Genomic DNA, 25,705 nt, shown 5'->3' with positions numbered 1-25,705 from the left:
AATCATCCTGTATTATCCTGTTCTGTCCCAAGACATACTGGCAGGACCCGAGGAGACAGCCTGAAGCTGTGTTGGAGGGGGCTGGGTTGGAGATCAGGAGAGCCAGGAGCACCCAGAGGGTGCTGGGCCCTGCCCAGGCTCCCCAGGGAATGGGCACAGGCCCAAGGCTGCCAGAGCTCCAGGAGCGTTTGAACAACGCTCTCAGGCACAGGGTGGGATTGTTGAGGTGTCCTGTGTAGGGCCAGGAGTTGGACTTGAGGGTCTCTGTGGACCCTTTCCAACTCATGAGATCTGATGAACCTGTTGATCCCCATGGTACTGACATTTTGGGGAAAGCAGTACTGAAAACCTGAGATGCCTCCTTCCTTTTTTTTTTAACCCAACCTCTATTTTATGATATTCCCAATATGCACTGAGATTTTTGCTGGAGAAATGCACATTCGTATTTTGTATCTAAGTGTGTTAACCAAGACCATGAACACTGTAGATTTTATAGAAACACAACATAAAACACAGGCATTGAGGAAAAACAGCATAAGCTTAAAAAAAATTACTCTCTTAGAACGTCTCAAGTGCACCAGTGTCTTTGGGTTAGTGAAGATTTGGGGCTGGTGACATCAAGTTGGAACTTAAAGTGTTCCCAGAGCCAGTATTCAATAAGTTTAGATTTTGACGTTTTTTAAGAGTCACCATAAAATTTCACCTCAGTGGCCATAACTCTTCCTTGTCAGGCTGGTGAGTATTTTATGCACCATGAAAATTAAAATGGGGAATTAAACAGACCCTTCCAGCCATGGGCTCTGAAACACCGCTGGCTGAAACCTGAAATGAAAAGTGCAGGGGTGAGACCACAGGCCAAAAGGGCGAGCAAAACAAAGAGGATGGACCCTACAGTGCACAGGCTTGCCAGGATGGAAACTGGTTGATCAAGTTCCAGGAAGCTTTCAGGTGCCACAGAGTGAAGGACATAGTGCCACGAACTGACTCGGGAAATACAAGACCTCAGCACGCTCTGGCATCTGTTCTTTCCCATGATTGTGTGTCAGATTTGTTTCCATTGATTGGGAAGCCTGGGGAAGAGGTGGCAATCCAGCTTCTCCAATCATCTCAATGGGCTGTGTCAGCTCCTTCCCAGCTCACCTTCATGGCTCAAATTTTGGAAACAGGTCACCATGGCTGTGGGGGGCAGTGCTGCCATGAGGGTTTCCAGCACTGGGTCATAGAACGGTTTATGCTGGAAGGGACCTGAGAGACCATCTAGTTCCTGGTGCCTGCCTTGGGCAGGGAGGGACACCTTCCGCTAGAAGGAAGGGAAGAGAGAGGCTGGCAAGAGTGCTGAGAGCAGGCAGGGGCCAGCTCTGGGTCTCCAGATGCAGAATAGCAGTTCAGTGCTGGATGGACTCCCTGCCCAGTGTCTTGGACTTCCACCTTGGGAATGACTGGGAGGGGGCTGCTCCTGGGGGCTGACAACAGCTCTACTCCGCTGTCATGTCCTGAGCCCCACACTTTCAAACAACTGACTTCATTTGCAATGCAGATTCACGCACCAAACTTTTGATTTCCTTGCCTTAATTTCCCCAGGGAGATATATTTGGTAGCAGTCCCATGTTTCAGAGTCCTTACACATGTTTAATTGACTGAGAAAGGAATCCAATCCACACAGTCCATGTAGAGCTTTGTTTCTCAATCACACGTACCCAGGAGGCTGCAAAAAGCTTCCTAGAAGCCCTCTTGCAAAAACAATTGTGGAAGCGAGTGCTCAGGGAATTTATAGAACACACTATTTACTCAGCTTCTCTTGAGCACCCCCGTGTTTAGCCACCTTCCCATTTAGACACACAATAACATGATGACAACCCGATAACAACTCTCTGATAAGGTGCTTTATCATCAGGACATAAAACTGTTATGCTGGAAAATACAAATGGGCCCCTCTCCAGTCAGTAACGATGCAAGATATTTCAATGAAGGTGTAAAGCTGCCTTGTAATGCACCGCTGGTAATTGCACTGGCCTCTGGGCGCTGGAGCCATTTCTTCCTGCCCACAGCTGGAGGTCAGCATTTGCCCAGGGTGTGAGGTTGGACAGTCCTTTTATCCCAGCCAGTACATCTGTTGCTGCTGTCCACATCCATCTAAATGTCAAATAAAAAACCCGACAGATACTGAGCTGTTTGCTTCAATAGTATTCCATGGTATCCATCGGGATGATGGGGCATTACAGACCATTGCACAGATGAAAGGGAAGCACCAGTTGAATAAAATCAGGCTCCCAGAGATTTAAAAACAGAGAGGAAGTTTCTGTGGGAGCTGTTTGTCATTAGCTTTGTGCCAAGTAAGAAAAAGCTGTTGGCAAGGAGAAAGGGAGAGGTGACAGTAAATATGGAGTGTGTTATCACACACATCACCCTGTGCACAGCCTGCCTGTGTCCAGAAAGAGGTGAAGACCTTTGACCCAGGAAGGCACATAGAAGAAACAGCAATAATGGTGATGGCAACCCTGTGTGTGCAGGGAGCTGGTGATTTGAGCTCTGCCAGTGAGCAGGAGCCTGTGCTACAGCCCGGCGTCCCCTCTGGCAATCCCTGCAGCGTGCCCCCGAGTTTGAGCTACGGAGAGCTGCAACCCGACAGTTCCTGACAGGATGCCCCACTCCAAAACAGAGATATATATTTTTTAAAGCCAGTTACATCTATGCCCTTCTCCAACGATGTGTCCACACACCTGTCCCCATGACTCTGAATATCCATTTCCTCGTGGCCTTTGGAGCATTGTCCCCTTGGACCCACCAAACAATCGTTCACTGCAGATGTCAAACCTCGTGCATCTCAGCCATCTCTCAGGAGCCTCTTCTGCCTTCTCACCCACTTCTCTCTTCCCCCAGGCATGAATGTCCTGGAGAGTTCCCCTTATGAGCCGTTCATCAGGGGCTTCGATTACGTCCGGCTGGCGTCCATCACTGCAGGTAGGCGGGTGGGAAATGCTCTGACACCTCCTGGTGCAGGCAGGGAGGGACCCGGCTGTGGGGCCAAGAGCTGCAGACAGGAAAGTCCTTTGTGCTCCTTGTGAGCATTGCATGGTTCAGACCTAGCAACTGCTTTTCCGAGGAGTTGCCTCTGCTTCCTATGCTAAACTGTTACATGTTCTGGGAAAAAACACTTGTGGTTTTTGTCTTTTGGCTGTTACATGTCCATATTATGAAGGACCAGGACTTAGAGAAGTGGTACAAAGGCCCCTTCCAATGACCCATCCCAGGCACACTCATTCTCTGTAGCAGCTGGGTGATCTGTTCCATGCACACACCTCATCAAACAGGAGCTGCTTTGGCGTTGTTAGGTTTGGGAAGGTGCTTCCACATCAGACACAGGACCAAACTCTGCAGGAAAAAGGGTCAGTAACTCAACCTATGTGTGTATCCCAGCCACAACCTTTAACCACCTACCCTGCGGGCAACCTCAGGACCCAGAGCCGTTTTCTGCTCTGCGTCTAATCCTGTTAACAACTGAGCAGAGCCGCCTGACACCTTTTAACTCCTCGAGGGCTCAGCAGTTCGAATAACTGCCGATCACCTGTCCATCGCCAATGGCACAGCTGCCACCACAACCAGCCTAAGCACCACAGCTGTGGGGAAGCTTTACCAAGAGTGGGTATTTCACCAAACTACCTGGAGCGGGTAGTCTGGGAGCAGGTAATGTGCTCCTCCCGTGTCTCTGGCAGGTGTGCCCAAACAGCTTTCCCAAATGTGTGCCTTGCTCTGGGGTGACATCCACAGCTGGACTGCACCCAGGCGAGGAAGGAGCGGCGTGTCCCTGCAGCTGGTGAATGTCTGCAGTCCCCACCACGGCCAGGCTCTTGCTGGGTGAAAACGTCCTGGAGCAAATTAACCCATCAGCCCTGGACAAGTGGAGCAGAGGGGATGGGAGGTGCTCCCTGACCTGGCTCTTACTGACTCCATCTGGCAGATTGGTGCATGGACAGGGAAATGTTTTTGCTGTGTCATGGTTTTATTTACTTGAGTTTTTCCCCTTCTGCTGAATCCTAGAAAGCTTCAGAGCAAGGGGATATCAAGGGATGTGGACTTTTATGCACAGTTAAAGTACTCTAAGCTTTTTAAAGCAAATTGAAATAGGTTGTGCAGCAAAGCAAATGGGGCCAGAGCAGCAGGGATTCTTCAGAGGACCTGGCATCCACTTAGGGACATTAAATTTCTTAACCTTTTTGTCCTTATTCATACTAATCAATATCTTCTATAACATAACTTATGACCTGTTGCCCTCTGCCTGTACGGTGTCCAGGTTCATATGGCCAACACTGCCAAAAGACCCTCTTTCAAATCAACCAAAAAGAATCCCAAGAACTTGTTGAAACATAAGACACCTCTGTGACCATAGGCCAAGTGAACAACAGGTACATTAAACTAAATTTTACATAAACAATATATGGCCACTACTGAAACTGTACAAATGGAACCATATTCTTCCACTCTAATTGTAGCAGTGATTTAAAAAGCACATCCGCTGGTGTTGCGTGGGAAGAGGAGGAAATGCAGCATGTTCCCTGTGATTTATTGGCCGCATGGGTAATGAAACCCTTCCAAGTAACTGTTTCCTACACGTTAGCTGGCAGCTCCCCAGCATAAACCGGTGCTCTGACAATGTTCATCTCTGGGCAGTTTTAAAGGTAAGTATTTAGTGATGGAATCACAACAAGCAAAACTTTCACCCATCATAAAATAACTGAAAAACTTGGAGTTTGATTTCCAGCTCACTGTAAGCAACAGGGGGCAACAGAAAGGGAAAAATAAATGCGAAGAGAGAGAGCATCTGATAAAGTCAGGGAAATAAAGGAGGGCAGCCAGCTCTGAAGTGCTCAGGGAGACTGTCAATGTTTTAACACTTGGCAGCAGTGACTGGTTGGTTTTAACTCCCAGTCAAAGATAGGGCTTGACTCTGCACTGAGGCTTTATCATTTGGGGGATTTTTCCTCAGTGGAAAAATCTTTCTCCACTGGTGACAGTCCTTCCAGTGTGCTGCAAATCATGATTTTAATTCAGAGAGGTGAAAACCAGCTTCAATTCATCTTCTCTCTCAAGCCTGAAGGTCCCTTGTTTTATTTGTTCGATCAGACACAGTCAGGTGTTTCCACTGAGTCCTGCCAAGGACTCTGTAGCATTTTCCCCCTCTATAAAACAGACCCCCACCCGCCTTTGAAGCAGTCCTGTGAGTGTTAGACAAATACCTTTCCCTCTTCCCTTTCCTATATTTACAGAGAAGGCTCTTGGCATATAAGCTGATGAGATCCCTACTTTCCCACAGAAGACACTTTTTTTCTCATCTATCAATACAGTTTTTGCTTTATTTTCCTGACCTTTCCCCTTACTGCAGGTTTCCTCCACTTCCCCTGCATCCCACAGCACATCTCTGCTCTCCCACCCAGACTGGGACATTCTTTCTCCTCTTGTTGGGGAGGGTGGACATGCAGAGTGATTTTGCTGATGTAAGTGAAGGGTGACCATGCAAAGGGTGTGAGGAGAGACCCACGTGCACTCATGTGCAAGCAGCATCAGGTCGCAGGGGCACGGAGCTGGATGGTGCCTCTGATCCCACCTGTGAGGGCACCGTCACTCCTTAGGACAAGGGGGTACAGGGTCGGACTGGTCTGGATGGGGCACATTGTGACCCAGATGGGTCTCACTTAGCTGGGCAGATCCTGGGGTGAACAAACAGAGCTGCTGCCAAAGCCAGACGTGACCTTCCAAAGGCCTAAAGAAACTCCCTGTCCAGGGAAGTGAGTCTGAGGTGCCAGGAATTAGTTCCAAAGCCAGACATGACCCTCCAGAGGCCTAAAGAATCTCCCTGTCCAGAGCAGTGACTCTGAGGTGCCAGGAATTAGTGCAGACCACCCCTGTATCAGAGACCCAGCTTTGCCACTGACTCAGTCTTTGATCTTGAGCAACTTGCAGAAACAAGAAGGTCCAGTAGTGGAGATCCAACAACTTGAGTGGATCCACTCATGGCCATAAGTAGACGCACTTTCTAATGCCTGCTGTCTTGCAAGCCTCAGGCTGGTTAATTTGCATTAGTGAAGTGTTACCTGATGCCCAGATTAAAGCAAAATTCATTTTATTAATTATGCAAGCTTGGTGAAGTGAGCTCCGGGGGATGAAGTCTGGTATGTGACGGTGGATGAGAATGGGAAGGGCATTTGGTCCTACCAGGAGATGGAGAGCAAACCTACGCTTCACCCTGGCCGCTGCCTTGCTGGAGCAGGTGTGGTCCCACCGAGGCGGCCATGGACGGAGCAGGGGGGGCAGGAAGGTCTCCGGGGTGGTGCTGCTGGCGGGGAGGTCAGCGCAGAGCCGCCTCACCGTGTCCCACCACCCGCAGGGTCTGAGAACGAGGTGACGCAGGTGAACCGGTGTCTGGACGCCGCCAAAGCCTGCAACGTGGATGAGATGTGCCAGCGGCTGCGGACGGAGTACGTCTCCTTCTGCATCCGGCGCCTGGCGCGGGCCGACACCTGCAACCGCTCCAAGTGCCACAAGGCCCTGCGCAAGTTCTTCGACCGCGTGCCCCCGGAGTACACCCACGAGCTGCTCTTCTGCCCCTGCGACGACACGGCCTGCGCCGAGCGCCGCCGGCAGACCATCGTCCCGGCCTGCTCCTACGAGTCCAAGGACAAGCCCAACTGCCTGGCGCCTCTGGATTCCTGCCGGGAAAACTACGTCTGCAGGTAACGTCGGCACGCAGGGGTGGTCCAGGCGGAGAGCCCTGCCTTGGGCAGGGTCTGGTGCTGGCCCGGTGACTGAGCCATCGCGCTCACCCTCAGGGTGCTCCTGGGCTGCACCGTCCCATCCCACCACAGCCAAGGACAGGCCGGGGCCCCCGCGGCCCCTTCCCGTGAGCCGCGGCCTTGTATCCTACAGAACGTCTTCACAGACAGAAGGAGATGTGAGATGATCATGCTGAAGTGCTTTAGACATTTTCTATGGATTTTTGGCTTTGGTCCTAGAGAAAGACCTGCCATGGAAACAGTTCCAGGAATGTGCGGGGGAAGCAGGGATATGGGGGAGTTGTCCTTACGGCCACTTTCACCAATCCGTCTCCCCCACTGTCCCTCTTCCCCAGGCCAGAGCATCATCAAGGAGCACCCAAGGTATCCTGACAGCCACAGGCACTTGTGAAGGCCTTAAAACATTTTGTTTGTTTGCTTGTTTAATTAGAAAAAATAATCTGTACATGTAAAAAATATGCCCTTCTGCTGCAAGGCTGAGTGTTGGAGAGACCTTGTAGCACCTTCCAATATCTGAAAGGAGCCCACAAGAGAGCAGAAGAGAGACTCTGGACAAGAGCAAGAAGTGACAGGGCAAGGGGGAATGGTTGGAAACTGAAGGAGGGCAGACTTAGATGGGCTGTTGGGCAGGAATTCCTGGCTGGGAGGGTGAGAGCCTGGCACAGGGTGCCCAGAGCAGCTGTGGCTGCCCCTGGATCCCTGGCAGTGTCCAAGGCCAGGCTGGACACTGGGTCTTGGAGCAGTGGAAGCTGTCCCTGTCCATGGCAGAGGTGGAATGTGATGATTTTTAGGTCTCTTCCAATCCAAACCCTTCTGGGATCCTGTGATCCAGTGATTCTATGTTTTGGTGATAGCACCAGGAGTCTCAGAGTCCCAGTGTCATTCCAGATCCACCGCACAATCTGTGGCCAGCCTGGTTTGCTCCTCTGTTTCCATGCAGCCCCAGTCACACACACACAGACCCATCCCATGTGCACACTGACAGCAAAACCCCTTCAGTGCTTTTCCTTCATCTGTACTATTTTCACCTTTTGTTTCTCAAAAAGCGTTTGATATTCCAGAAGGTTAACCCACAGGGAGCTCTTGGGAGCGGGGCCCATCTGGCAGTGAGAGATGTAAGACAAAACAGCACCATGGGGGCCCCAGCCCAGTGCCCTGTGTGCAGCTGGGCCATGAGCAGACACCTGGGGAAGAGCACAAGAACAAGTGTAGGACACACCTCCCTGCAGTGTCTCAGTCTCTAATTGCTGTGGGGTTTGGGACTTCTGAGCTGAACTTCCAGCAGCCATCCCCTACCAGCACATCATCTTTTAATTACAATAGAAGTATTATGTATTTTCACAAAGGAAGGTGAGAGCAGAGGCATCCTCTTGGAAGCATGAAAGTTCAAATACCCTCAGCACTCTGCACCCCAGAAACACGGAGGCAGGAGAACGACTGAACCATGCAGAAGTAGATTCTGAAAGGTGCAAAGCCCCTGGGCTGACCGGGCCCTGCTCAGGTGTTGTCCCCCGGCTATCCAGGGAATCCGAAATGGGCCAGTACTGCCCTGTCCCTAACGTGACAAGAGGGCCCAGAGGGGAGGAAGAGGTTCAAAGGGGAGAGTGTTACTCCCCAGGAGACTGGAAACTATTTCCTGCAAGCAGCACAGCTATTAATTATCTGGTCCCTTGGCCTCTGAATATATAATATAAAACATCCTCTAGAGACACAGAGGGAGCAAGAGGTTGACATGTGACCTGGTCAAAGCCAGCAGTGCAGAATCCACAAGGAGAGCCAGGAATAAATCATACAGAAATGGAGTGAAACACTCCAAGTCTCACCCTGGCTGCAAAGCAGCTCCTGCACAGCTCTAGCCCTTCGACCTTCCCAGCTCAGAAGGGTGGGTTCTAATAATATGGATTATATAAAATCTGCAGTCACTATCTCCCTTCTCTAAATCTCTAAACAATGCAGCAAGTTTTGGGAAAGAAGATTTTGCCTGTCCATGTTACAGGAGAAAAGGGTTAGTATGGGGCAAATATGGGAACAAAGATGAGAAAAGAAAAGAAGACTGGGGTGTAGGAGAGAAGTAGGCTGGAAAGTGGAAACTGGAATGCTGACACTGACCAGGAGCAAGAGCAACGTGTCTGGAAGAGAGAGGATGAGGAGGAGGAGCAGCATGTTCAGTTTTTCTGAGACTGCCCAGGCAGGGTAGACATTTGAGGTTCTCAGTTCTCAGCTCAGACAGTGCAGGAGAGCCCTCCCTTCTAGTGTGGTCAGTGCTGGTGCTTGCTTGAGTTTCTAAAGCAGCTCAAATGCCACGTAAAATCCATCCTGCCTGGCGACAGAATGAATGTTGAGATGGATCTGGATCTCCAGCTGTGGCCATGTCCTGCCTGAAAGCCCTGTGTTGATGCCTCGGATATCCTATGATCTCCAAACACCACCATGTGCCAAGAGCTGACTCATGCCTAAAGAATCACAGGGCAGATAACGGGTTGGCAGAATGATTTGCCTGCTCCACAGGCTCCAGAGAGTTCTCCTGAGAATGGGCATCTGCAGCAGAGGATGGGGCAGCAGCCCTGGTGATGGGTAGGACATTTCATATCTGAACCTCTGGACATTCAATCTGAGGGGACCTCAGCTACATATAGAGTCTTTAGAGACAGAAACTGGACCAGAGCAATTCTCTGTTCCATCAAATCAGACTGAAAATGAAGGCTGGGGTCTTTAGGCAAAGTTATTACCCAGAAGATAGAAAATGGCAACATAGAATGATTTCCTTCCCAGCAACAGCTCTTCCCTCAAAAACCAACCTCACACAACAGAAAACAAATATTTCTTCCAAGACTGGACTTTTCTTGTGGTGCTGGAGGAAACCTGTAAAACATGAACTGCAGAACCTGTTCAAAACCTCCTCCTGGGTTTGTTGGGGTGGGCAGGAGCTTATAAAAGGACATCTGTTCAAACGGTTTGAGGAACACCTACAGCAGCATTCTGCAAACGCGTTCCCTTCTGTAAACACCACGAGCGTGCTGTTGCGTCCCCTCTTGCCCCAGTTACCCGTGGTAACGTGTCCCATTTTGTGCTCTGGCTCCATCAGGTCGCGCTACGCAGAGTTCCAGTTCAACTGCCAGCCGTCGGCGCAGGCCGCGAGCGGCTGCCGCAGGGACAGCTTCGCTGCCTGCCTGCTGGCCTACACCGGCATCATCGGTAAGGGCTGCCGCGCCCCGGGGACCGCCGCCCAGCCGGGGAACCGCTCCTCTGGGTGGGAAACCTCTCCTTTACTCTGGCTATGAGGACAGTAAGGTGGAGAGCTGAGCTCCCAGGGACACCCCAGAGTCATGGAATGGTTTAGGCTGGAAAAGGCCCATCTCATTCCAACCCTCTGCCATGGGCAGGGACACCTTTCACCAGATCAGGTTGCTCCGAGACACATCCAACCTGGTGCTGGTCTCCCTCCCTGCAGTGACATGACTAAGCCACAGGTATGGGGTAACTTGAGGATGGCTGCAGTGGAGGGAGAAAAACCATGGGCTGCTGCAAGGTTTGAGCTTCTCTTTCTGGTGGAAATAGATGGGCTGTCCCAGGGTGTCTGCTCTGCCAGGGATTCCCTGATGCCACCTCCAGCGATGCCACTGGAAATCACCAGGCACTGTCATTTTTACAGCTTCAGAGGGTGTCAGATTGGGGTTTCAGATGCTGCAGAGCCTAGCTGGCAGCAGTTGGCACAGGCACAGACATGAGTCCAAAGAGAAGTGCCAGTGGCCTATGGACAAGGTCTGTCCTGATGGATGAGACAGACTGACATATTTGGGCCAACATTTCATGTTTTAATCCTTCATCTGGAGACTGAGAATGGCTTTTTCAATGACAGTATGAAAACCTTTATGCACATTCACATACAGCTTTTGAATGCTCAGCCTGGAGAATAAAAGGCTTCCAGAAGACCTTAGAGCCCTCTCAGGGCCTAAAGTGACTCCAAGAGAGTGGGAGAGAGACTTTGGACAAGGGCCTGGAGTGCCAGGACAAGGGGGAATGGCTTCCCACTGCCAGGGGGCAGGGATGGATGGGATATTGGGAAGGAATTCCCAGCTGTGAGGATGAGGAGGCCCTAGCACAGGGCGCCCAGAGCAGCTGTGGCTGCCCCTGGATCCCTGGCAGTGCCCAAGGCCAGGTTGGAGCACTGGGGCATTGGGGCTTGGAGCAGTCTGGAACAGTGGAAGCTGTCCCTGCTCATGGCAGGGGTGGAGCTGGATGGGCTTTAAGGTCCATTCCAACCCAAACCATTCCATTATTCTCTGAATGTTATTAGGGAACCTGAATTCCCAGGAACTGCCCCTTCCTTGGACTGATAGCACTTTTTAGTTGACTGAAGGCTTTGGTGACGGTGGTGTGACCAAAAGGGTTGTGTCCTCTCCTCTTCTCTTGCCTGGGAGCAAACCAGACCCATGACATCAGCACTTGGAGGGTTGTGCTGCTGTCATGGAGGGGCCTGGCTGAGGCAGGAGAGCAGCTCAAAGGGATGTCACTGACCCTTCCTGAAGTACCTGGCTGCAGTAACACTTGTCCGTCGGTCCCGGCAGGCAGCCCCATCACCCCCAACTACATCGACAACTCAACATCCAGCATCGCTCCCTGGTGCACCTGCAACGCCAGCGGGAACCGGCAGGAAGAGTGTGAGAGCTTCCTGCACCTCTTCACCAACAACATCTGTCTCCGTAAGTGGCATTGCTGCACGCTGGTGAGGCTTCTTGTGCGCGGGGACATGGAGCTGCCATGGTCCTCTGCAGTCTGTAGGTGTCCAGCTCCCTGTGTTACCAACAAAGGAGCTCTGAAGAGCCTCAGGCATCCATTTGGGTGATGCAGAGAAAGAGGCTGGGAAAGGGATGCTTCCCCCTGCCCTGACAACCCTTTTCTCCATCTTTCCCACACAAAGAAAACGCCATTCAGGCGTTCGGCAACGGGACTCACCTGAACACAGCCGTGGCCCCGTCCATCCCCCCCACCACACAGATGTACAAGCAGGAGACAAATGCCAACAGAGCTGTGGCCACCCTCAGAGAGAGCAGCTTGGAGCACCTCCAGCCCACCAAGGTAAGAGAGGGCAGGCCTGGCCTGGAGAGAAGATTGGCCTTGTCTGTGCCTCCTGCAGCCTCCTCACCTCAGCTCCTTCCACCTGTGTCATTTCAGTCACATGCAGACATCCAACCTACCCTCCTGGATGCCTGATTCTCCCCTTCCCTTCCCTTCCCTTCCCTTCCCTTCCCTTCCCTTCCCTTCCCTTCCCTTCCCTTCCCTTCCCTTCCCGTCCCTTCCCATTATTCAGAGATATGTTTTATTTAGAAGTACTGGGAAATCCATGGGGTTTTCAGCCAGGACCACTGACTTGCCTCTTCACCATCTTCAAAGCATCAGTTCAGCTCCAGACAAGCATTTCACCTTCCCAGGACACAAGTTCCTCCCTTGTTAGATGAGGATTTTAGAGGTCACAATGCAAGGTTTAACAAAGGTTTGCTATGCATTGGAAAATTTGAAAGGAAAAGTTCTATTCATCAGCAAATTATTACTATCAAAATAATATTAAATTGAAATTATTTTAAAACAAATAACATGTTCATTTACTGATTATGTCTGTGATAGGCATTAAATATTTTATTTTTAAATAAAACAAAATGACCTTGGCTTGCCACACCAGAGTAATTTTCAGATTCAATTATTTTACTATTGAATAATTAACAGTGACCCTGATTTGCTGAACGTTCAGGTTACAGAAGCTGTCAGTTTTAACTAGACTCCAAGGATTGAGCGTGGGCTTTGCATTGGGCTGACTGATACCTTTAGAGAGCTTCCAAATGTGGGTTATTTTAAGGCTTATCGCTGTTTCTTTTGCTGGGAAAACACCTGATTCACCTCTCTCCACCTTCACAGAGCAGCGGGTTGGGAGGTGGAGAAAAGTGGCCTCAGGTTCCCTCACTGCCCTCCAGGGCACTGGTGGCACTGCTGCAGAGCGCAGGGACACCTTCACCAGGCCATAGGCTTGGCTCCCAACAGATCTGGAGGATTCCCCTCAAGCTGGTGCTGCCCAGACCTTAGAGAAATCTGAGTAGTGGCCTCAGGTCCAGATCTAGCACTGAGAACTGGATCCTGGAAGTGATGGAGAAGCTGTGAACCATCTGTGACCAGGACAGTATTCCCAACAGCAAGTGGGAAGCTGGAAAAGGCAGCTGCAGTAAAGAATGGGCCTGCCACATCTCCAGCCTCCTCGAGGCAGCAGCACATCCCTCTGCTGAGGTGTGAGTGCTGCTGGAGCGTGATCCCTGCTGGCATTGCAGGAGGAACCAGAGATCTGGGTCTTGACTTTGGGCTCAGCTTCAAATCCAGATCCTATTCCATGTTTAATGAGGTGGGATCTCTGGACCTGAGGGGGGAAAGCTGGTGAAATGTCTCCCAGCACCACGGAACACATTCCACACCCACCTTTAAGGTCACCAGGTGGAGCCACTGGCCAGCAGTGGCTCCGTAAGATACATGGATCACCACTGACCTGAGTGGGCATCCAGGCACCCACCTCACACAGACACCTGCAGCCTCTGTCCCAACATTTGTGTGCCCACAAATGGCTCTGCTGCGACCCCACCTCCACCAGCACCTCCTGAAGAGCTGCGCTGACCTCCAGCCAGAGTTTGGGCGCTGCAATCAGCCCTGGCCCCTCTGCACATGCACAGACTCGGGGCTGCACAGCCCCCAGATCCTCTGAGGCACCAAGGAGGGTTAGAGAGATGGAGCCCCTCTCCTGTGAGGAAACATAAAGAACTGGGGTTTTTCAGTCCAGAAAAGAGAGACTTCATGGTGACCTGATTGTGGCTTTCCAGTGCCTGAAGGGGCTCCAAGAGAGCTGGAGAGGGACTTTGGACAAGGGCCTGGAATGACAGGACATTCAGGGGAATGGGGAATGGCTTCCCACTGCCAGAGGGCAGGGTTCGATGGGATACTGGGAAGAAATTCTTGGCTGTGAGGGTGGGGAGGTCCCGTCACAGAGTGCCCAGAGAAGCCGTGGCTGTCCCTGGGAAACTGTTCCAGGCCAGGCTGGACAGGGCTTGGGACAAGCTGAGATAGTGGAAGGTGTCCCTGCCCATGGCAGGGGGTTGGAATTGGGAGGGTTTTATTGTATCTTCCAACCTAAACCCTTCCGTGATTGCATGATCAGCCACGCCTCTCAGCCCACGCTGTCTCCTTTCTCTTTCAGGTGGCTGGAGAGGAGAGGCTCCTGCGTGGCTCCACTCGTTTGTCCTCAGGGACCTCCAGCCCAGCAGCCCCTTCCTGCTGGGCGGCCTCTCTGCTCCAGATGTGGCTTCTCCTCGCTCCTGCTGTGCTGAGCCTCCCCGTGATGTGAGGCGGGGCTGGCACACACCAGGCAGAGACTCGATTTGTGTTGGTTTCTTTACTGAACAACCAGAGCAGTAACTTTTTCAGGAGTGCAGGGAGAAGGGAGGGAATGGAAAGGCAAGGTGAGGGTTTGGGCATCCCTTCCTCCTCCTCATCTGTCTGCCAGTTTATTTGATATTATATGATCAGCATTGGCAACCAGCTCATTCTTGGTCCTGGCCACCTTTCCACACCACAGCTTGGCTGTCGTTTCTCCAGCTCTCTATGGATGGGGCTGGAGCCATGGACAATTCCCTTGGAAAAGATGAAGGAGAGAGTTGATCCAAGAAATGAGAGCTGCAAAGGAAATGCTTTTTGTTGCCCCAGCCAAGAGGGGAAAGACGATGGATGGATGGATGGATGGATGGATGGATGGATGGATGGATGGATGGATGGATGGGTGGATGGATGGGTGGGTGGATGGGTGGAGGACTTGTCAGGAGGTTTCCTGAAGCCCACATTGGGGGGCTCTTGACAGGACATGTCAAGTGTTGTGGAATTCAGACTGTCTCCAAGGTTGCTCAGGACCTGAAGGACAATGTACCTGGTTCCTTCAGACGGAAGAAACCAGAAGACTGGTGAGAAGGTGGTTGGCTTTGTTCACTGCAAAGGAACCTGGAACACCTCTGGGGAGGACCAAGAAACCACACTCTGAGCTGGCTGGCAGGGACTATCCACCCCCTCAAAACCATGGCCAGAGTGCAACCAGCATCCATGTCCCAGCTGTCACCCGCCCCTCGGGCCCTCCTCCTTAGGGGAGCCTGTGTCCTGTATTGATGGTTTTCAGGAAGAAACATGTGTGTTGCATTTTGTTTATGACTGAATTTTTTGTGTCCCAACTCGAACATCTCTATCCACTGGTCCTGTACTCTGTTTGGGGATTTTTTTGTTACATCCAAACAACCAGAGGCCAATATTGTCCCACTCCAGGCTACCCTCTCTCCATCAGGGGCCAATGTGTGAGCCCACGGGCAGGATTTGCTGTGAGTCCAGCATGCAGCACATCCCACTCTCACATGCTGCCTGTTCCTCCACTGGTCTCACAGGCACAGGGTCTCCAGCCAAGGGATTTCATTAGTTTTTCTGGGAAGAGATAGGATAGGTGAGGAGAGGTTTGCTAAATACCACCCTGAGGACAGAAATACCCAGCCAAGAAAGGCCAAGTCATGAATTATATCATGGTTAGGGACTGGATTGCTACAGGTTCCCCTCCCTGAAGAGCAGGCAGAGGCAACCACCTGTGTCCAGGTGATGGTGAAGGGCTTTGCCTCCTGCCAGGCCCTGTTTTTTCAGTGAAGGCGTCATTTCAGCAAAGGCGGCTGAAGTGATCCTTTCTACTGAGCCTCAAGCGGATCCCGGGGGGAAGCGAGGGAGAATCTCTCCGGTGTCTTGGGGCACAGGGAGGCAGGTGTGTGACCCTGGACTACCTGAGCATCCCAGGGTCTTTCCTCGAGGAGGCGACCTGAGCAGTCCCAGTGCCCTCCTGGGGGGCTGAACCCCTTTACCACGTTTAGCCAGGAAAGAAGATGGTAAGGAAGAGTGAGAAGGTTTCCCAGGATGAATGCTTACCCCGGCTGAGTGCCATGGGAGGAAGAGCAACAGCCCCAGAATCCCCCTGAGTGTATTTAGGCCTGGCCTTTGCAGCGTTCCATTTATTCCTTGTTCTGTGCTCCTCCAATAAATATCATTAATGCCTTGGCATTTGAATGCATGGAAAGGCTTAGGAAGCATCTGACACAGCCAAGTCCACTGCTTTTTATTCCCATTTCCTGCAAAATCTCTCCGATTGTTTATTGCTTCAGATTTTCTGCGAAACTGCAGCAGCTTCCTTGGCTTTTGTTCCAGCAAGAAACCACTCTGGTTTTCAGCTGAACACCTGTGGATGTGTCTGACATGAACAGAAATCCTCCTGCTGCATCCTCTCCAAAGTGCTGCTCCTTGAGGCCCTCAGGGCTGTGGCACCCGGTTTTCCTAATCCAAGGCTGTCAGAGGAACGTGCCAAGTCCCAAGGCTTGTGTGCAGGGTGAAGAGCCACACCCTGAGATAAAAGTTGTATGTGAGAACCTCACGGCCAAGGAGCTCCCTCCGATCAGGAAAGCAGACAAGGAGGGAGCTACAGGCAGGAAAGTCCTTTCAAAGTGACCCCACACGTGCACAGAGTTGTTGTGAACATCTCCCCTTTATCCAGGACATCAGTGTCTCCTGAGAGATCAAGTGACACAACTCCGACCTGCAGCTTGTGTCCTGGGAGCTGCAGGTGGGAGAGAGATGAAACCCTGATTGCTCGGCCCTTCAAAGGCAAGGAGCTACCTCAGCACCACGAGGTCATGCTGGGAATTGCCAGCAATTGTTCTTCCGCCCCTTTCCCTTCGGGTCCTGTAGTCATGCTCTGCTATTCCACACATCTGGCCCCATCAAACCAGTCTCCACCAGCTCCCAGTCGTGCACAGGCTGAGTGTCTGCAAGGGGTGGGGATACAAGTGTCAGCTGCTTTCCAGGAGCACCCACTCCTGTGTCTCCCAAAAGTCAGTGTCAGTGATGTTCAAGTGCCACTTTGCCATTTCCTTCTCATTCAGCAGAGAAAGTTTTTCTGGGTGCTCAGGATGCCTGGCGACATCCTCGCCTCACCTCTTCCTTCAGACTGGTTTGCTGTGAAAAGGGATGTGGAGAATCCTGCTCGAGGACTGGATGGGAGGGAGGAGACCTCCAGAGGTTACCTAGTCCCGGTACCGTGTCCCACATCAGTACCTCCTTTAACATTTTCAATGAGAGACATCACCACCGCCCCTGGATTTATACCATAGAATCATGAAATGGCTCAGGTGGGACCTGAAAGCTCATCTCATTCCAGCCCTCCTGCCATGAGCAGGGACAGCTTCCACAAGACCAGGTTTTCCCAAGCCTCATCCAACCCAGCCTTGGACACTTCCAGGGTCTAATCTTGCTTTAAAGACTCTGCAGATGTTAGCTGTCTTACACATCAGAGCCCAACAAGATCCTCAGTTCCCATGTCCTGTCCTCCAAGCCCTGTCCCAGGCCAGGTCCTGCCTGGATGCTTCAGAATTGAGTGAATGAGGCTCAGAGCAAGGAGCCTCTCACCCAGCAGGAAAGAGTTGGGGGGAGGGAATTAACAACAACAAAAATTATCCCCAAACTTTCATGGCTTTGTTCTGATTATTTCACTCTTTTCACCAATATTTAATGCTGATTCCCTCTCCAAGCCTGTTCATGAATCAAACTTTGCAAAAAAGGATGACTTCTGAACTTGCTTTTGGAGGAAGCAAACATGATTACTCTCCTTCCACCCACCAACGTGTGTGTACAGACCACTGTTTTTCCTTGTGAAAAGTCAGTAATTTTTTTGGATGAAATTCCATCTCTGCTGAATTCTGTGAAGTGAACTATGGATCTTCATTTTTAAATCTCGAATAACCACAGAAGTCAGAGCAGCTGCTTTTAAAGGCAAAAGACTGAGCGAGCCAAGAGACAGAAAGGGAGACAATTTTTCTTTCAGGAATTACTCCGTTCCTGAGGACTTCCATAAGCACAAAGAAGATTCATGGGAAAAAGAAAGGAAAAAACACAGTTAAAGAACCAGCCAGGCTTTGTGTAGCCACTGAACTCTATTTTTTTTTTGGCTGCACAGCACCACTCCCAGTGGCTGGCAGCCCTGAGAGCCTGTGAAATATTGTGTATGTACTTATATTTGTCATGCCATCATGTACAGCATTGTCCAGGCTGGAGCAGGAGCTGGGAGGGAGGCCCAGGGCTGGGAAACGGCGCTGGAGCAGGAGCCCCGTGGGTGCACCTGCACCAGGGGAGGGTGGTGGGTGCCAGCCCGAACTGGGGTCAAACTTGTACTTACCTTTTCTGTACATGTCAATATTCAAACATATCCATGAATAAAGCACACACGCATTTTCCTGACCCCTGGCTCCTGCCTGCCATGCCAGCTTGTCCCTGCCAGCACGTTGGGATGGTGCTGAGCTCACTGCTCCTGCGCTGGAAGGGCAGCTGGAGGAAACTGGGGATGTTCTGTGGGGGTTGGAAGAGAGGCGGGGCTCAGATGGGCCGTGCTTGGCTGGAATCAGAGAATCCTAGGACATCCTCAGCTGGGAGGGACCCACAGGGATCATCCATCCACCCCTGGCCCTGCACAGACCCCAACAATCCCACCCTGTGCCCCCCTGGGGCGCTGCCAAAGGCTTCTGGAGCTCGGGCAGAGTTGGGAATGTGCCCATTCCCTGGGGAGCCTGGGCAGTGCCAGCACCCTCTGGGATGAACCTTTCCTGATCTCCAGCCTGAGCCTGGCACAGCTCCAGCTGTTCACTGAGGTCTTGTCCCTGATCCCAGAGAGCAGAGATTGGAGCTGTCCCTTGGAGGAAGCTGCAGACAGCTCCAAGGGCTCCTGTCAGCTCCAAATGCAGCCCCAGTCCAGTGTCTCCCAGCAAGGAGGGTGACGGGTGAAAAACTGCTCTGCTGAGATGGAGAGACATCAATGTCATCAGGGAAGGAGACACGAGTCCCACACGAGTCCTGGGGCTGTTTGTGTTGCCTGTGGGGGTGAAACCTGCAAAAATTTGGGAGAAATCTGGGGCAGGTTTGGCTCAAAGCTGGTGCCAGCACAGGAAGAGGGAGGCAGTGCAAGATATAGCAAGGATGGGAATAATTGCACCGGCAATTTGGGGCCTGTGGAGCCACTGATGCCGGGACTTTACCGTGTGACTGCGTGGAAGTAGCTGGGAAAGGCTGGCGCTGCCCCTGAGCTGGGCACAGGAGGAAGGGAGATGGAGGAGAAGGGAGGGTGACGGTTCATGCCGGCCAGGAAGACTTCTGTTCGTGCCGTGAACATCTGTGAGCCATTTAGGGCAACTTAAAAAAAATAAATCACAGGAAAATTGATTAGAGGCAAATGGAATGTTTTCTTGCCAATTCTAGATAGGGGAAAAATTTAGACGATATATGTATGTAAAATTTATATAAAAATAATGAGTGAAATTCAAGTCAGTTCTTAATGTGAGTTCAAGGTTGAACACATAAATGTGACACGTTTTCCTCCCAGAAATTGTGTTTGCTTCCAGGCGTGCATGGAGCATCTGAGGACGCGGAGGAGGAACAAAACCTGAGGGTTAGGGATGGACTTAGACTCTCCTCAAAGCCTTTTCCCTCCTGACAGCACCCAGGCTGGGTTTCTGCTGATCAAAGGACAATTCCAGTGAAGGTTCCAGCCAGCTGAACCTGACCCAGGCTGGGAAAGCCTTGCAGGTCTGAGGGATTTTCCCTGGCTCTTGGCAAGCAGCTGCTCGACCAAGGTCAGCACCCAAAAAGCTGTTGGGGCCAGTCCAGGGCCAGGCAGTGCTGGGGTGACAGGAGCTGCTGGGCTTCAGCGGGTCCTGGTGTTGAAGGAGCTCTCAGGACGCCCCGTGGGAGTCCCCGGGCTCTGCACAGGGACAGCGCCCAAGGCTCAGGTCAGGGCAGAGCACGGGGCTGGCTGCAGCAACCCTGCTCTGGGATGTGACAAATGACCCCAAAAAAGCCTGGAAATCATCCTAAATTAAGGGGGAGGAGATCCTGGAGCAGCAGAAGCCCTAATTGGTGGAAGAAGCTTTGGCTGACCCTCACTTCTACCCCCTGTCTGGGCCTGGGCATGGTTTTAGGGGTGCTGGCCGTGCCCACAACAAAACTGAGCGCCGCTGCCTCCTACAGCCACAGACATCAAACACTGAGGAGAGAGCACAGGGACTGAATTTTCCACCTTCCCCGAGAAAAGGTCTTACAACCTGTGCAGCCCCCAGGACAGGATGGACAGGGCTTGGAGCAGCCTGGGGTAGTGGAAGGTGTCCCTGCCCATGGCAGGGTCTGGATGGTCTTTAAAGTCCCTTCCAGCCCAAGCCATTCCACATTTCCCTGACAGGCCAGAGCCTGGGGCAGCACGGGAGGTTTGAAGGAGAGGCCGAAGTCGCCATCTCACTGTGGCTGCAGACACAGCACAAGTGAAATCCTGCAGCTGACGTTCAGCTGCTGCCAGGGGATGTTGGAATCAGGAACAACAATTCACCGCACGTTATCTCCAAACAAACTGTGCTAAAATGCTGATAGGGATGCAGACATCTTGTTTCAGATATTAAAGCGCTGAATTTCTGCAGAAACGGTGGATGCTTGCCAAAGGGGAAAGCTGCAGAATGAGCTCTGTCATGAAAAATGTTTAAGTCATTTTGTGGGGTTTTTTTTCTAAGGGGAAGTGGAAATGATTTCTGGTGGGAGCAAGGATCCCAGGGAACATGTGAATGGAAATCCTGCCAGTCACTCTGTTGGAGGCACATTGTGGCTGCAGCCTGGGAAGCAGAGCTGATAAAACAGCCGGCGAGCTGCAGGTGGGATGGATGCAGACCCAGATACGTCCGTGCTCTGCTCTAATTCCCTGTCCAGACAGCGCTTCGCAATCAGCCACCACATCCAGACCTACCCAGTTCTGCTTCCAAACTGAATTCAGGGATCAGCACGAGGACCAGGAGAGATTAAACCCCATCCTCCCATTGCTGGTCACCACGGATGGGGGAGCTCAGCCACAGCCCCCGCCCGGCAGGCTGTGGGCTCGTGGAGCTGCACCTGTGCTTCGTGTCAGCAGCAGGGAAATAAAGAGGGGAAAATGCTGTCCTTGGTAGAGCCAGAGCAGCCCAGTCGGGGCTTTTTTGGCTAAATTCCCTGCAGATGTGGTTTCTGAGTGTCCCTAGTGAGGGCCCAGGAACGCAGAGAAGAGAGAGAAGGAAGGGCCTGGTCCTGCGCCTGATCACAGAATCATGGAATATCTTAAAGTTAAAATATTTAAAATATTATAAGGACCATAAAGGATGGTCTTTACAGCCTTTTCCAACTCAATTGATCACTTGGAACGTGCTGTAAAGACCATCCTTTTCCACCCCCTGCCATGGCAGGGACACCTCCCACTGTCCCAGGCTGCTCCAGCCCCAGTGTCCAGCCTGGCCTTGGGCACTTCCACGGATCCAGGGGCAGCCACAGCTGCTCTGGGCACCCTGTGCCAGGGCCTCACCTTTCTCACCGAGAGGAATTTATTCCCAATATCCCATCTCACCATGTCCTCTGGCTGTGGGAATCCATTCCCCTTTGTCCTAACCCTACATGCCAGTGAAAGACATCCCATTTCAATACTGTTGGAGCCCTGAGACCTTGCTCTTTGTTTGTGGGAAAGATTTAACTCTTCTGAGACCTCTCTAGTGCAGATCCCAAATCCCAAGTCTGTCACTGAGTCTCTGGAGTCACCAAGGAGAGAGGCGCCTCTAGGATGTCATGTACCTTACCTCAGAGCTTCCATAGGGTGATGACGGTGTCCCAAAATCAAGTGGCCGAGGGTGCTGGGACTCTGGCACAGTCTGTTCCCAGCCATCCTGCAGTGGGGAGCACGAGCAGCTCAGCCCTCCCCCAGCGATGCTGACACCTGGGTCCTGCAGCCTCATTACCAGGCGGAAAACTCATCATTAGAAAATCTCCCCCCACCTTATGCCTTTGGCAACATCTTAGGGGTTCCACGCTGTCCCTGCAATCCCTGTTTTGCTGCTTGATTAATTCAGAAACCAAAAACCCCAGGGAGAAACTCAAGAATCTGTTAATTCTTTTTTCCCAAACGGCAGTGCCTTGGCTACGGAACTCTGTCTCTTTAGCACACCTCTCTTCCTCCTCTCTTCCCATCAGTGGGGCAAAAAGGAAATGTTGGTGCTTCTGCCCCGTTGTGGATGATTTACCACCAAGCAGCGATGTGGAACTACCCAGGAGGTGCCCCAAATCCTGCCTTTTCCTGGGTGGAAGAAACACCACCCAGCCTCCAGTCCAGGATTTCTGGGGGAGTTAAATTGGTTTTTAAAAAGACTGTAAGTCCCTTCTTTCTGTAGGTGGTTGGTATTTATGGTTTGTGGAAAGAAAATCTGAGCCTCAAACTCCTCTCAAAAATCCAAAACCATTCATCAATGGCAGCTGATGACAAAGATCATTGTCCTGGATGTACACAAAGCCTTGGAAAACCTCCATGCTCTCTTCCCTTCCTTTCCTTCAAACCTCTTCTTTGCTACAAGACAAGAAAAATCAGAGCAGGGATGAAAAATGGCTCCAGCCCTCTGTGGTTTTTCCTGCTGTCCAAAATAAACTTAAAGCAGCTTTAAAACCACTACCCCCTGCCCATTTCATTTCAAGTCTGGACACCGCACGCTGTGCTGTCAGCCTGGCATCCTCTGCTCAGCTCTGCAGCAATTGCTGGGAATTGGGCTCCTGCACCCCAGTTTAATGCCATGGAATGAAGCAGCACAACAGTCTTCGGAGGCGATGATGGCTGAAACCTTCATGGCTCATAAATGACAGGTTCAACTCCGCTTCATCCCAGCAGTGCCTAATTTCAAAGTTGGAGAGTGACATAAAAATAAATGGAGAACAACGGATTGCATCCCGGCAGGACTGGAACTGTGGATGCCTGGGTGTTACGGATCAAGTGACAGCTTTAGACAAGCCCTGCCTTAGGCTCCGATTTTTTGGCAGCTCAGGTCTGCTCAGGTGACCTGCACCTCAGTCCCTCTGGCTCGCAAGTTTTTAAGGCTGGCTGATTAGGGTTATTATAAAATGTGTTATTTATTGAACAGACAGGAGGTAACAGACAAAAGGCCTTGAACAGCTACTTAGTACCCAGTGCAAAACAAGAGAACTACTGGGAGATTTCATAAAACAGTGCGCTGCATTAAGGTACCTATATTAAAGATAGCAAAGACACAGTAGAGAACAGGAACTGTGGAACTTACCACCGAACTGCCAGCAGGGTACACGGACTCCTTCCGCTCAGCCCTCCGGAGAGTAACCGCAAACCTGGTGCCCCAGCTTTGGGGAAAAGCCCCGCAAAGTATTAGGGAATGTGCAGAAGACTTTTACTTTGTGAAAGTTTGGTGCAGGTTTTATAGTTTGTAAAGCGGAGTGTCTATCAGTCAAAAATCCCAGCTTGCTTCCACAGCAGGATGTTTCTTGTCAGCGAGTAGTGTCACTTTCCCCGTTCTTCAGTGCCTGAATGACCATGAGACAGAGGGTCTTTAGCGGGTTGTTTCACCAAATTGCAAGCTTTTGTGAAGGGTGAGAAGCCTTGCACCAGCTAACAAACAAGAGATAAGATCTGTGATGGGCGATGTCCTGCTACACCCTGGGTGCTGCGCAGGAGGTGGGAGAGGAGCGGGCACCTCCGCCGCGTCTCTCCAGCTGTTGTGTGTATCCGAAATAACAGCTGCTGCTGCTGCTGCTGAAAACTGGTGATGCAGTTTCCATGGAGGGCAGATTTTCCTCGTTGGATTTAAACAAAGAAATTCACTGGGAAAAAAAAATATTAGAGTAAGAAAGGGAAGGGGCTGAGATTTCAGTTCTATTGGGGTTATGTGATGAGGGGCAGCAGAGGGGCAGCTCAGACCTCTGTGACAGGGACGGGACCAGGGCAGGGCTGGAGCTGTGCCAGGTCAGGCTGGAGATCAGGAAAGGTTCATCCCAGAGGGTGCTGGCACTGCCCAGGCTCCCCAGGGAATGGGCACATTCCCAACTCTGCCCGAGCTCCAGGAGCCTTTGGCAGTGCCCCAGGGGGGCTCAGGGTGGGATTGTTGGGGTCTGTGCAGGGCCAGGGGGTGGATTCGATCCTTGTGGATCCCTTTCAACTTGGGATATTTTGTGATTCTATTTAAACCCTGAATGCAGAAGCTCAGAGTTTTGGGACTGGGGAATCACTGAATCATCTGGGTTGGAAAAGATCTTTCAGACCATTGAGCTGAACCGCTTAAGGATCAAGTTGTATCCTGAGAGCTGGGACCGACACCAGTGAGGGGGTGGGAGCAAATAAATTCCTCCTTCAACCCCGACCATCACAAACCACCTGCATGGAGGACAATTTTCTATATAGTCATAGAATTATTTAGGTTGGCAAAGACCCTTAACGTACTGAAAACTTTGACACCTCGTTGGGATTCTCCTCCCTTCTCCCCTTCAGAGACAGCCAAGGAGATCAGGGACCAAGAGCTGCCCCAAGGCACCTGGGGGAGAGTGAACCTGAGAGTAGAAACTATTTAATGACTGTCTCTATCTTTGAAATCTACAGATTTAACTCTGAATTACATTGATGCAGCCTCCATCCTCTGGCAGAGGACCCGTCCCTCCTCCCAAATTCAGTACCTGCCAGGAGCCCACTGATACCCACCACCACCACAGCAGAACTCAACCTCACCTCAGCCAGGAGCCTTCAAAACCACCTTGAATTTCCTCCCCCCGCCCCCCCATTTTAAGAAAATAAATAAGAGGAAAAATTTAAACAGATCATCTACTTTTTATTTCAGAGGAAAGATTTGCATTATTTACTTTTATTTATATACATGTTCTTCACATTTGTTTTTAAAATGCACAGACCTCCAAAGAATTTTCTCGTTCCGGCTTTAAATTAGCTGTTATTTTACAATACAAAAAATTATACCAAAACCCCGCAATCCTAAATGTGTGTATATATAACACCCACAACCCCAGCAATGAAATAGTTTACAATACTTGCTCCTATTTACATATGAATGCAATAAATGCTAAATTATACATATTAACAAACTAAGATCAAGTCTGAACACAGATAAAAATCATAAATAATTACATAATAAAGGGGAAAAAAATCCAGAATACAATTAATTCGAAGATTTTAGTTTTAAGAACATTTATTGTGCACAAATTTCAGAGTAATATAAAACTATTTCTTTTCTTTTTTTTAAATGGATTGACATATGATACAATCTGAAACAATCGTTATTTTTTTCTTTCTTTCTACTGGTGAGGTTTGTGGAACCAATACGAAATGGAGAGGAAATGTCTAAAGAATTCTCGTACCTGGAAGACACACACAAATAGTCTGTGTGTAGTGTCAGAAAAAGGGAACATACTGAACAAAACCTGCCCTGATGCAGAAAAAATCTGCATTTACACATATTGTAGTAATCCTGGCACTGAAACTCAGCTCGCTGCAGCAGCTACCAACAGAAAAAGGCAGGAATTTGACTAAAATTGAGAAGAACACACCCAAAAATGAGGAGCACACCCCAAGCCATCCCTTCCCTTCCTTTCGCAGCCCCAACACTCGGTGAGCGCTTCCCACTAAAGACACCCAGGTGCCTCTCCCAGCTGCTGCTGCAGCTCAGCCAGGGCTCTGCCAAGGCAGCGCCGGCCCCGCCGTCCCTCCCTTCCCTGGGCTGCTCCCACGTGCTGGGAAGGGTTCCCAAGGACAGGGAAGGGTTCCCAAGGACAGGGAAGGGTTCCCAAGGACAGGGAAGTGTTCCCAAGGACAGGGAAGGGTTCCCAAGGACAGGGAAGTGTTCCCAAGGACAGGGAAGGGTTCCCAAGGACAGGGAAGAGTTCCCAAGCGCAGGGAAGTGTTCCCAAGGACAGGGAAGGGTTCCCAAGGACAGGGAAGGGTTCCCAAACGCAGGGAAGGGTTCCCAAGGACA

General features: G+C 51.0%; 1 protein-coding gene across 1 annotated transcript in view; it reads left to right on the top strand.

Moving 5' to 3' along the window:
- The window catches only part of LOC120753511 (GDNF family receptor alpha-4), a 72,152-nt gene extending 54,045 nt beyond the window's left edge, over nucleotides 1-18,107 (top strand). Inside the window, exons 3-8 of the mRNA XM_040065800.2 lie at nucleotides 2,881-2,961; nucleotides 6,383-6,728; nucleotides 9,874-9,983; nucleotides 11,357-11,491; nucleotides 11,710-11,867; nucleotides 14,020-18,107. Coding sequence (XP_039921734.1) covers nucleotides 2,881-2,961; nucleotides 6,383-6,728; nucleotides 9,874-9,983; nucleotides 11,357-11,491; nucleotides 11,710-11,867; nucleotides 14,020-14,166 — 977 coding nt within the window. The 3' untranslated portion in view covers nucleotides 14,167-18,107. The remainder of the gene's footprint in view (nucleotides 1-2,880; nucleotides 2,962-6,382; nucleotides 6,729-9,873; nucleotides 9,984-11,356; nucleotides 11,492-11,709; nucleotides 11,868-14,019) is intronic.
- The last annotated feature ends 7,598 nt before the right edge of the window (nucleotides 18,108-25,705 follow it).

This window comes from Hirundo rustica, chromosome 5 (assembly GCF_015227805.2).
Source record: "Hirundo rustica isolate bHirRus1 chromosome 5, bHirRus1.pri.v3, whole genome shotgun sequence".
Lineage (NCBI taxonomy): Eukaryota > Metazoa > Chordata > Aves > Passeriformes > Hirundinidae > Hirundo > Hirundo rustica.
Note: the sequence above shows the minus strand (reverse complement) of the source record. Positions and strands in the feature narration are given on the sequence as shown.